This window comes from Arachis ipaensis, chromosome B04 (genome assembly GCF_000816755.2).
Source record: "Arachis ipaensis cultivar K30076 chromosome B04, Araip1.1, whole genome shotgun sequence".
Classification (NCBI taxonomy): Eukaryota; Viridiplantae; Streptophyta; class Magnoliopsida; order Fabales; family Fabaceae; genus Arachis; species Arachis ipaensis.
This window is the reverse complement of record NC_029788.2, coordinates 117,545,243-117,557,354: the sequence shown is the minus strand read 5'-3', so window position 1 is coordinate 117,557,354 and position 12,112 is coordinate 117,545,243. Positions and strand designations below refer to the sequence as shown.

The window sequence follows — 12,112 nt, the reverse complement described above, 5'->3', positions numbered from 1 at the left end:
CCCTACCTTTTCGGCAGCCCCCTCCAATGACACCTCCCATCGTTCTGCTGTTGCTGTTGTTGTAAATGCTTCTGCCCCACTTCTGCTCTTCTTCTTCTCCTGCTTTTCTTCTTCTCGGCGCCGGCATGACGAGAAAGGTCAAAAGTTTCTATTCTGCCGTTCCCTTTCCCTGTTAAAGCTCATTTCAAATAATGCTTATGAACTTCTAAAATAGGATTAAGGTCTGAACTTACTTGTTATTATAAAATAGGATTTGTGTTGATTATTCAGGTTGCTTAGTGAAGTTTCCATTATATATATTATTGTTGATTTAATTTGTTCTCAATCTTTAACTTGAAAATTATTTTTTAGTGCTTTAGTTTCCTTTTCAAGTTATTTGCTACTTTAATTAGGTGATAATTTAGAATCAGTTAGAGAATTTATAAAAATTAGTTTAACATATTGTTATGTTTTTTGAATTTGAGTTTGAATTTGTTTGGACTGGATTGATTTATTTTCTACTGAATTTTTGCAATGTGTTGATGATGGTTGTGTCATGCATTGATGCTGACTTGTGTAAATTGATATTCAAGAAATACTTGGTTGCGCTATTTTTTGTTGTTTGATGCTTTTGCACGCCAAGTCTCGATTATATGCCTTTATGTCAAATTTTTGTTTTAGTTGATAATTAGTATTATCTTTGAAATGTATATAATAGTATAAACAAGTTAATATATTCTACTGGAAATGTTGTGAATTCAATTGATGAGCTTTGACTGATGTTGTGGATTGAGATTAGTAAGATTTGTAGAAACCATAAATGTGGATATATGTCCAATTTTAGGAGATGTTATGTCAATTTTTTTTCAAATAATATAAATATTGAAAGATTTGTGTTGTACATATGCTTATTAGTGTTAATTGGTATTCTGTTTGAAGACATGACAACAAGTAGTAGAGGTGTCACGAGTCGGTCTCGTGGTCGTGGTAGAAGGAAGGTTTCCACTATTGGTACCCCGGAGACTTCTTAGTCATCACCTTTACCTTGACTACCCCGTCGACCCCTATTACATCACAGACGGGTCTACTGGACCAGCAGTTCATTATGGTCCCCGACTACGTGGCTCCTTCTGCTACGCCCTCCTTCGCCCCCTATAACTCTAGCAACAGAGATTGCAGTGGGTGATTCTTCTAATGTGTCCCAGCCAGATGTCCCTCCACCACCGTCCATCATACAGATGAGGATTTGGTCTGATGGCATGTATGGGTGAATACTATTTTAATGTCGTTTATCCACAATAATCTATTTTGAATTTGTTAAGTTTTATGTGTTTTTATGCATTTTCTAATCTTAAGTTTTTCATTGATAGGTTTGCACCAAACAACAGAGCATGTACACAAGAGATCTCCAATGTGATTAAGTCCATGTACAACAACTCATGGCCGAACTACACGAAGATTTCTACCGAGACTAGAAAGCGATAATTTCAGAACTGGGAGGTAAGAACCCAATGTTGTTGAAATTAACCGTATTTTAATTGTATTTTATTTCAACTAACTAATGTTATTAAATTACTTTGTGCATAAGAATTTTATATGGGATATGGAACATGTTATCTTGATCAGGAAGATCTACGACCACCGAATAGTTAGACGACTTTAGCAGATGATATAGGACGTTAGTTAGGGGTGTGAACACCTCACAATTTGACTCCATTCAGATATTAAGAAGGAACTAAACGTCCATTTTAGTACTGATGAGGGGTTCAAGCATTATCGTCTGACGAACAGAACTAACAGGGATTCGCGGAGGTTGTCGAAGTATACCGATGGGTCGGCGACTTTCATGAAGACGAAGAGCAGGTTGGTATATATTTTGCTAATCTTTGTTAATTATTACTTGAATTAATCGTTACTTGATTTAGGGATTCGTAGAGTTTAGGAATTTAATTTATTTTATGTCTATTTTATTATGTTTTACTTCTTTGACTTTTTATTACATTCAGACCTTTGATATTTAATAAAATCATTAGTTGATTTTTGGTATTTAGAATCTGTGCACTAATCTTATAAAAAAATTTAATTTGACTACTAATTGTGCAAAAAAAAATTTTGCATACCGTCGAATTTACCGACGAAACAATCCAACAATAAATGGGTGCCACAAAATATAACATGGCACCAAAATTACCGTCGAAAAAATCCGACGGTAACCAAGTGCTTATTTTCGTCATATTAATTGCAAAACTTATTCGACGCAAAATCAGACGCAAAATATTAGCGTCGGACAAAATAATTTGACAGTAAATATAATATTTTCCGATGTCGTTTATACCGTCAAATTCATTCCAACAATAAATATTACAATAAACAAATTATCGACGAATTTATTTGATAAATCTACCAATAAATTTAACGGTACTCAGCACCTTTTTTATACTGTTAACTAAATCCTTTAGATATTTTACCATATTATATTTTTTTATAAAATTTTTCTTTTTTATACTTTTTTTTTCCCCTACAATTATTATCTTCCTTGTAAATTTGTTATGCCTTTTGTGTTACGTGTTATGATTTTATTTCCTAGTTTTCATTTAGCTTTAATTTATCTGGTTATAATTTTATAATTTTGATGAGTTGGTTGCTAATTTGCTGTCTTATCAGTTGTAATTTGGCAATTTAGTTTTAATTTTATACTTTTTTTGATTGATTGGTGGTATTTGAAGAAACTGTTTCAGACGATATGGTTGTCAGAAGAAATCAATATCAAATAAGAGAGTTTTATCTACGTCTGATTATGATTAATAAATTGTTATTTTTCTTTGAAAATGTTGTGACAAGAATGCTTTATCACATCTTATATGGATGTCCATTCTCAAAGATGATTGTATTTAATATAGTTTGAAAAAGTAAAGTCTTGCACATGTATAAATAGAGACATAGGCTGAGGTTTTTTACACAACAACAAGCAATAAAATACTCTCTCTCTTTTACGTTGCAATACTTCTTTCTCTTTTTTTATATTTCTTAATTTTTGTTACCTCTTCTTTATTTATTTATTTAGTTATTTTATAACAAAAAATAATGAGTAAAGAAAAATAAGGCATGCTAGCCATCCTACCGGCCGTTAGATGAAGTGGGCATGAAATTCAAAATCGTTGGAAATTTAGAATAGGAAGGGAAGGAGTTACTCCGTTTACCACCCTTATTTCGCCACAGACAGATTATTTTCCTTGGAAGAATATAGTTAGTTCCTATAATATTGTTGAACTATTTCTCATAGAATTTTTTTCTCAAATAAAATAAAAAAAATAAATATTTTTTCAAACCCAAAATTTGAGTTTTATTTTTTAGGATACGATTTTTTTTTTGGTAATTAGGAAAAATTCACTATATCCCCGGCGAACTCTATGTTAAGTTCGGCGCAGTATAAAAATCCAATGGGACCGTTTGTATTTGTCCTATTCTTTTCCTTCACTCTCTTCCAAATTTACTCTCTTCCTCTTTTATCTTGTGTTTTCGACGCATATAAAGTTCATTGCAAACGACTTTCTCAGTTCCAGGTCAGTGAATAATAGCTTAGTTAGAGTTAATTTTTTAGCTTAGTTAGAGTTAGTTTTCTTTAGCTTAGTTAGAGTAACTGTTGACATGTTAGTTAAAATAATTAGTTATAGATTATATGTTAGTTAGAATGACAAATATAGCTGTTGTTTATGTACTATATCATGTTAGTTAGTATGACGAACTAAATGTTTAGTTAGTTTAGTATGAGCCGTTAGTTTAAGTTGTGACTCAGAAAGTGGAATAATTAATTAGGTTTAGTTGGAATCGAAAGAAATTTGTTGCGATAAATTTACAGTTCAGGTAGTTATTTACTAATTAATTAGGTAGTTGACTGCATCAGTTAGGGTTAAGGGTAGAATTAGAATTATTAAGTTTATAAGTCGAGTTTGACAATTAAATATATATCTTTAATAATTTGGTTAACGTAAAAAGAGCTGAGTTTAGTGTATGTGTTTTCATTTTACTAGATTGCATTTAGATGGAACAGCAGCTGTTGGGTTACGAGGATGACATGTATAGACTGGATCACGCTAAGCACATTGCTGACAAGCTTGATAGAGTGGTACGCTTTTTTAAGTATTTTTTAATTTAGTATAATTAATTAGCAGTGAAATTTTTTATTTTATGTGTTTACCATCCTTTTTTGTGTGGTTTTTGTTTCTATTTGGTAGGGGCCTTGGATTTTGCGCACCAGGCAGAATTTGATGGCACGGCTGCTAGAGCAGATTAGGCCATATCTCAGACGAGCTGAGTTTGAGTATGTGGCCTATATGGTTGAGTTCGAACACGATTGGTCGCTTGCCTCGACTTTGATAGAGAGGTGGCGGCCTGAGTCCCACACGTTTCATCTACCGTGCGGGGAGATGACCATCACGCTGCAGAACGTAGCCTATCAGCTGGGGCTCAGAATAGACGGTGATCCTGTGAGTGGATGCATTGGTGGGTGGGAGCAGCACCACCAGAGACGCACCATTGAGGAGTTTTGTGAGAAGCTCACGTGGTTCCAGAACACGGTTTGTGGAGAGTTGGAGCAGGACGCCACAGAGGAGTGCCTGATGAGGTACATGAGAGGATACATCATGCAGCTGATAAGGGGTATGCTGTTCCCAGATGCCTCTGACTCTCGGGTGCACATTAGGTGGCTCCCACTGCTGGAGGACCTTGAGATGTGTGGTCGGTTATCGTGAGGTCAACGGTGCTCGCTTGGCTGTATCGCCAGATGTGCCGGGCTACGGAGCATGGCCAGCGCAATTTGGGCAGGTGCGTCAGCTTGTTGCTGTCCTAGGCTTATCACCACCTCCCGCTGATATGGCCCGACGACTTTGATACTCGTCGATTTTCCCTAGTGGCGAGGTATTATATTTACTTTTAATAATCATTTATGTTATTATTACTAAGTCAATTAAATTGAGCGGTAAAACATTATTGTCGTTGGCATTGTAGGTGGGTTTAGTACTGCCCAGACAATGACAGGGACGATGGCAGGCTTAGGCATTACAGGCGTACCCTGAACGGGATTGGGATGCTGAATGTAAGTGCAGAATATTCAATTTTAACATATTTAAGTTTAATTTACTTTAATAAGTCTTTCATTTGAATCTCGTCTGTTGTATTGATTTGTGAACAGGTTGAGTGGACACCATATGCTGACCCACAGCTAATTGCCCTAGTTCCATCGACAATAGCCGAGGCGGAGGTGTCATCGGCGGTTGTATGTCCGCTGCTTTGCTTTGCTATCATCGAGTGGCATCAGGTGGACCAAGTCGTACGTCAGTTCGGTGGTTTGCAGCACATTCCGACCAGGCCACTGAACATTGACGACATTCCAACCGTGGCATTTCCTCAAGCCAGTTAGTGATTGCTATGTTTTCACCCCTAAGCCGACCGTAATAATGAGCAAACTCACGCTGTGACTTTGAATACGCTGCGTTAATTAGGACCTTCTTCAAGTCTTTGTTCTTGAAGTGAGTAATGAAGTTGGATGCAATGTATCTTGTGTAACGACCTAATTTTCAGTACGCCTAGGACATACCAGAAACCGAGTGCTACCAATTTGTCATCCTAATTATTTTCTATTATTTATTATATGAGCCTGACTCGTTGTTAAAAGCATAGTTAGTTAGTGAGGTACTTTTTTTTCTGAAAATGTTTGGATTAATAAACATAATCATTTATAATCAATTCACAACTGATAACAGATAAAACAGTTATAAACAACCACACATAAATACATCACGAGTAGCTAGCAACATTCATTTATCCAGCCTTTGTTAGAGTATAGACCTTTAGTTAGAACACCCCTAGATATAGCTAGATAATAACTATATACATATACATACATAAAATATCACAGGTCCTGACCTGTTCAAGAAGTCCCTAAGCTGGTGCCCAGGCTAGCCTAGACTCTATACTCACCTAGTCCCTCTAAACTACTAAAGCGAGGGAAAGTACGTTCTAGGTCTTCAAAACTCAAGTCAGGTGGAACATCATCAGAAGATAGAACATCATCTGCTACTCCTCTGCACGATCAGACTTTTCCACAGGACGTCTCTCTGGTACCTCATGAAGTAGCCACACAATAGGAATCTCGTACACAGGATTTAGGTTAAAGTGCGCATACAAACGGGGTGCAGATGTTGGCTGGTCTCACAGGATATACATATAATCAAAGAACGAGATTTACCCTAGACTCAGAAGACTATCTAGAGCAGAATCCTCTTTGCAGAACCATCATCAACAAACTACGGTAAGGTACTCTTACTTCCATCTGAAGGGGGAAGGGAGAGAGAAGGGGTAAGAACTGGGGAGTTCTTAGTAGGGTCGGGGTTATTAGTTAAGTTCATTAATCTGTGTCGCTTAGCAGACATATAGCAAAATATAGAGATGCAGTAAACAGAAGACAGATGAATAGAGAAAATAGAGTAAACTGAAAACAGATCACAAACAGAAGAATATAAGAAAGTAAAACACAAACATAGAGAATAGAATACAAACAAGGAAAGCATACATTTATACAACAATCATAACAGAGGAAATGCACAACCAAGTATGATGCATGTCTGTCCTATGCAGGCCATGAGCTCACGTGTCGGTTTACACCCTACAGCCCGACATTACCTAAGAACCAGTCTTAGATATGGTTTCCCTTTGTGTCCTTAGTGCATATGTGTCGGTGGTAAGAATACCACTCCTTCGTGACTACCGGCAGTCGGCGCAAAGCCCGACCCCATAATATACGCACAAGGGGAAACAGTGATCCTCAGTTCGTGGGCGTCCCCGAGATCAATTCACAAACAAAATAATGATCCTCAGTTCGTGGGTTTCCCCGAGATCAACATACAACAAACAACTTTCTGTAGGTGAACTTCGGCCTACAGAAATAGCACCTCTGTAAGTGAACTTTGGCTTACAAAAATAGCGCCCCTGTAAGTGAACTTCGGCTTACAGGTATCACAACTCTCTGTAGGTGAACTTCGGCCTACAGGAGCAACATCCTGAGATACACAGTTGATATTCACTGCAGGTGAACTTCGGCCTACAGGAATAACAACTCACTGTAGGTGAACTTGGGCCTACAGGACCTCTAGGGCCAATGGAAAAGCAGCAGATGAACATACAACAGAACATCATGCCGCAAGGCTTAACTCTTTATTCTTATACTCTTTTCCTCTATACTCTTTGTTATATTACTCTTTTCTCATTATCATCATTCAATATCATTCTCATTATTCATCGTCACTTTCACATTCTTATGCAGTACTTCTTTCTTTCTCTATTCAATCATACTATACAAACTTTACAGCTTTTACTTTTACAACATCTTAACTCAAACCATTTCTCTTTATCAGATTACTCTTTTCTCTGTATCCCTTTATTCTACTCTAGTTACTCTTTTCTCTGTATCTCTTTACTTTTCTCTGGTTACTCTGTTCTCTGTGTTTTTCTACTCTGCTCTGATTTCTCTGTTTAACATATGTATTTAAAGCTTATGTAAATTTCGGTATGAATAGTATGCCTATCCCAAGTATAGATTCATTAAGTCTATACTGAAACAATTTAACTTTTCATATAATACCTAACCCCTAGTCGCAACTCAAGTACTAACTAAGTTGCCCTAGTTCGTTCACTAGTTTCTGTCTGTTTTTCTGTCATTAAAATTTTACAGACTTTTTCTTTGATTTTTTATCTTTTCTTCAAATTTTTATCTTTATTTTATCTTTGCCTCACTATCATGTTATTACCACTCCCTAAGTATTTTATGAAGGTAATTATGAGATTCTACACTTAAAGTTGTCTTTCTAAAACTTTTACAGAAAACTGCCTTTTCCACATTATTTTATTATTTTCATTAAAATATTATTTTTAATTAAATATTATTATTTAATATTTTATTATTATTTATTATTTTATCATTAAATTTTCGAAAATTAACTTACTTTTACTTTTAACCTTTAAAATTCACTTTTTACCACCTGTAACTTTTAATATTTCTACTTTTACCACCCTAACTTTCAGAAATTACCAAATAACTCCTCAAACACCAAAATATTTACTTCCTTGCCCTTTCTAAGATCTAAAAGGTGTTCTTCATTGTTCTTCACCACACTCAAAGTGTTCTTCGTGTTCTTCGTAAATTCTTCAGATTCTTTCTCTGTTTTTACCCGTTTTTCAATCTTTTCAGCAACCGATTTTTACCATAATTCATAATAAATTCCCAGCCACTAAAACCCCATCTTTTCCACATGATTTTAAAACAAATTGAACCCCAATTTAAGCTCTAGGGTTCGTTTTTCCAGCTGCTCTCAAGAACAACATTCATAGCTTGAATATCATCAAATTTCATTAAAAATTTAACAAACTTTCACCAAGAATAACTCATATAAGCAATCAATTTTAAGCATAACCAAACCATATCATAATCACACATCTCAAACACAATCAATCAAGATTAAATTTGTTACACCCTACCTGGTTTTGCTGCTCCTAATTCGGTTAAACTTTCAGGTGGTCCTTAAGCACTTTTTCCAAGTTAAGCATGATTCCTAAGGAAAAACATCAAGAAAACACATGTTTTGCATGATTTTCCTTGAAAACCGAATTGAAATGGGAGGGAGACAGCCATATCACCTTATTTCCAGCCTTGATATGTTATATGGTTATGTAGAGGAAGAAGAGAGGATCATTTTGGTGAAATCGGAGTTTTGATTTGAGTTTTAGTTCAGAAGAAATCAAGCTTTGAAGATTAAGTGTTCATGAAAGTTTCTCTCTTTTCTCTCTTGTTATTTTTGGCCAAAATGATGAAATGAGACAGCCTTGGAGGTCTTGGGGGTGTAAGGTGAGTTGTGATTGGTTGGCTTGGAGGTGGATTAAAATAATATTAAAATATCTCTGGTATATAACTACTAAAACTAGGTGTTTCGGAACACTCGTAAAAACATCTCTAAAAATTATTTTCTGAGCTACTAGCATAAATGACACTAGTAATATATTTATTATGAGAATAGAACATGTATGATGAGGCCTTAGCATCGCTAAAGTCATCAGAGAGTGCTGGTACTAAGCTGCACCAGTAAACCGTAAACCCGGTTAAACCGATTTTCTGTTTTTAACTAAAACAGACCAGGTAACCTTATAATATCATTCAAGCATTTTCTAATACTAATATAATGATAATATTATACTATTATCTCTCTCCTCTCATGAATCGAGTCCGGTTCGTCAAACTGAGACTACTTACAAAAATCAGAATTAAAACTCCTAACCGGTACGGTTCAAAAACTAGGTTCTTCGTGATTGCGTTATCGAGCTTGCCTCAGAAAAGGTTCTAGCTTAAGGATGACATAATGACAATGAGGATCGAGATATTTGTTGATATAGAAGAGGTGTTCTCTTTACTGATCTTCTGGAGAAATCCGTGCCTTTAGAAAAGATCTCGTGTACTCAAAAATCAGGGTTGTTACATCTTGTACAAAATGCTTGGAAGGCGTGAGGTGGTTTCCATAGACTCCCGTCGGCGTTCAATGCACCATCAATGGATTTGTGCCTGTCTAAAATCACTAAGAGCCCGGGTTGTGGTGTGACATGCTCCCACAGATACGACAGAAAGAACGACCACGCCTCCTTTGTCTCACCCTCGACAACGGCAAATGCAATAGGCAGAATGTTTGCGTTCCCGTCTTAAGCTATCGCCATTAGTAAGGTCCCACCGTATTTACCATATAGGTGAGTGCCATCAATGGAAATAAGTGGCTTGCAGTGCTTGAAAGCCTCAACACACGGTGGAAATATCCAAAAGACACACTGAAACATGACAGTATTCGTGGAGCCAGGCCAAAGCTGAGTCACCAGTTGCACCCAAGTACCTAAAGAGACAAATCTAGCTACGTTATTGTACACCTATGAATTTTAAAATGGTTAATAACAAAGCTTGAAATAAATCTTATCAGGCAAGTACATCTGCATTGCGAATAACCACAAGGAAGCTCGTTGTATGACTCCTCCCAATCACCATATATTCTGGTGATCACTCGCTGTTTTGCAAGACAAACATTTTGGTAGGATGCCTTGTAACCAAAGTGCCTCTCCACACCTCCTTGGAGAATCCTGATGCTGATTGTTGGATTGGCTTTGACCATCGTGAAGATGTGTTGCGCAATCACCTTTGAATCCAACCTACCATGGTCTTGTCCTATTGAAGTTTGCATGCAGGAATGAGGCCCATTGTATCTCCTAACCTCCCACATTTCTTGCTTTCGACGATATGATATCAGTATGCTCCAATTACACCCGGGCCCGAACTGGATACATTGTGCATTATACCTCCACTGGTCACTTTCTATTATTTTGTAATCCGCAGCCCTCCTAATGTTGTACTACTTAACCGCCAGCATCACTTCTTCCTTGTCCTTAAATTGTTTTCCAACCTCAAACCCATTGCTTGGATCCTCTTTAGGGCCTCCCTGGGTAAACGACCAATCCGAAGTCATTGCATCGAGATTCAACCTCGTGAAATGATCTGGCCGGTCATACGGTTGAGAGATGGCGGGCTGTGTAAGAGCGATCTGAGTGTCACCATAGTAGTTCATCCCTTCTTCCTCGTCACCATCGTCGGGAATTTCAGCTGGTTCTTCCTCGGCGTCGTCTACCTCATCGGGGTTAACTTCATATTGATCCATCATCGGATCTCTAATAGCTGAACCATCATGACTTTCAACCCCATCGTCCATTAAGTCAACATTACAAGTTTCAACATTTGACCCCTCCTGACTCCCCTCAGGTGGCATATTAAGATCCACCATAGTCCTTCTGATAGTTCGTCTAACAGCTCCACTCAATGGACTATTATCGACCGTATCTGCAAATGATCCTTGGCCACCCACCTCAACGAGATACACGAATAATTCCAGCAGATGGATATTTGTCCGTCGGTTATGCCACGACCGTATGAGCCGTACGTCCTCGTCATCGCGCAAACGATACGTAATTCAAGACAACAAACGTATTTCTCACTATCGTAATCTCATAAACATAATAGTAACAAACACAATACGAGTGTAATATACCTTTTATAAAACAAATTGTCATCTACTTCAATCGGATATCTGTAGTAAATTTTTTTAACCATTTTTTCCTCTTGCTGTCCAACGGAATGCAATATCAAATTCTTCAAAGCTGTTAAACTGTCAACCTCCGGTGTCATGTAGGTGAATATCGGTTGTCCCGATCTAAAAACTATAGAACCCTCTTCGTCATACACTTTTCACCATCATATTGAATGGATAACAGTGGATTTCTTGACATCGTAGCGAAAATGTCAACCTTAAAAATGAAAACCAATAGTGTACTTTGCATCTACTCTCCAACAGCCATACTTTTATCATCGAAACCCACCATATAATTCATCGGAGGGACGGCAAACTCCCCCTAATTACCCAAAAAAAAAAAATCGTATCCTAAAAAATAAAACTCCAATTTTGGATTCGAGGAAATATTAATTTTTTTAATTTTATTTCAAAAAAAATTGATTTCTCATACCTCCACATCCTTTCTACGAATTATGGTCTCATCCTTATTAAGGATTGATCCAACAAATTTTAATAGTAAAAATAAAAATAATAAAAAAAATAACATAAATATATTTAAATATTTAAAATTTAAAATAAATTAATAAACTTTGATTCTTTATTATAATTATGTAAAAAATACAAAAAAATAAAAATAAAAATTCAAACGAGACAATTGTAATTTTTTTTTATTCGTAGGTATAAATTATGTCATTCTTTTTTAAAGATAAGAGTAAAATTTGAACTTACAACTTTTAAATAGGTATATAAAGATTATGTTATTTGAGTTATAACTCGTTAACGTGTAGATTATGTCTCTCTGTCTGTTAAATAATTATTCAATAATTTCTCGGCATTTAATTGAAAGGTTAACACACTATAATATTTGGGATAGAGTTTTTTTCGATAAAGACAATTATTATATGTAAGAGTGTAAGATCATAACTAAATTAAATAAAGTCACCAAAAAAAATAACTAAATTAAATAAAACAATAAAATAAAGATA

The 12,112-nt window shown here is 36.1% G+C and overlaps 1 protein-coding gene and 1 long non-coding RNA gene across 4 annotated transcripts; both read left to right on the top strand.

Moving 5' to 3' along the window:
- Window positions 250–1,803, top strand: LOC110271239. 3 transcript variants are annotated; one of them, XR_002361735.1, is made up of 3 exons: window positions 250–1,246; window positions 1,350–1,479; window positions 1,568–1,803. It is a non-coding gene; the product is annotated as an uncharacterized LOC110271239 (long non-coding RNA). The 3 variants fall into 3 exon arrangements; XR_002361734.1 differs by having other exon boundaries at window positions 447–1,246; window positions 1,606–1,803; XR_002361733.1 differs by having other exon boundaries at window positions 254–1,246; window positions 1,350–1,803.
- On the top strand, window positions 4,022–5,398 carry LOC107637079 (serine/threonine-protein phosphatase 7 long form homolog). Its single transcript, XM_016340529.1, has 5 exons — window positions 4,022–4,105; window positions 4,215–4,638; window positions 4,682–4,803; window positions 4,997–5,074; window positions 5,171–5,398. Exons 1-5 carry the CDS (start codon window positions 4,022–4,024, stop codon window positions 5,396–5,398), a joined length of 936 nt encoding a protein of 311 aa, XP_016196015.1.

What these genes read in the sequence shown, in the direction of transcription:
- LOC107637079 (XM_016340529.1), top strand. Translation starts at nt 4,022, where the DNA reads ATGGAACAGCAGCTGTTGGGTTACGAGGATGACATGTATAGACTGGAT. An exon ending in CTGACAAGCTTGATAGAGTG is followed by an intron (nt 4,106 to 4,214) that starts GTACGCTTTTTT and finishes TCTATTTGGTAG; the next exon opens with GGGCCTTGGATTTTGCGCAC. An exon ending in GGCCAGCGCAATTTGGGCAG is followed by an intron (nt 4,804 to 4,996) that starts GTGCGTCAGCTT and finishes AGGTGGGTTTAG; the next exon opens with TACTGCCCAGACAATGACAG.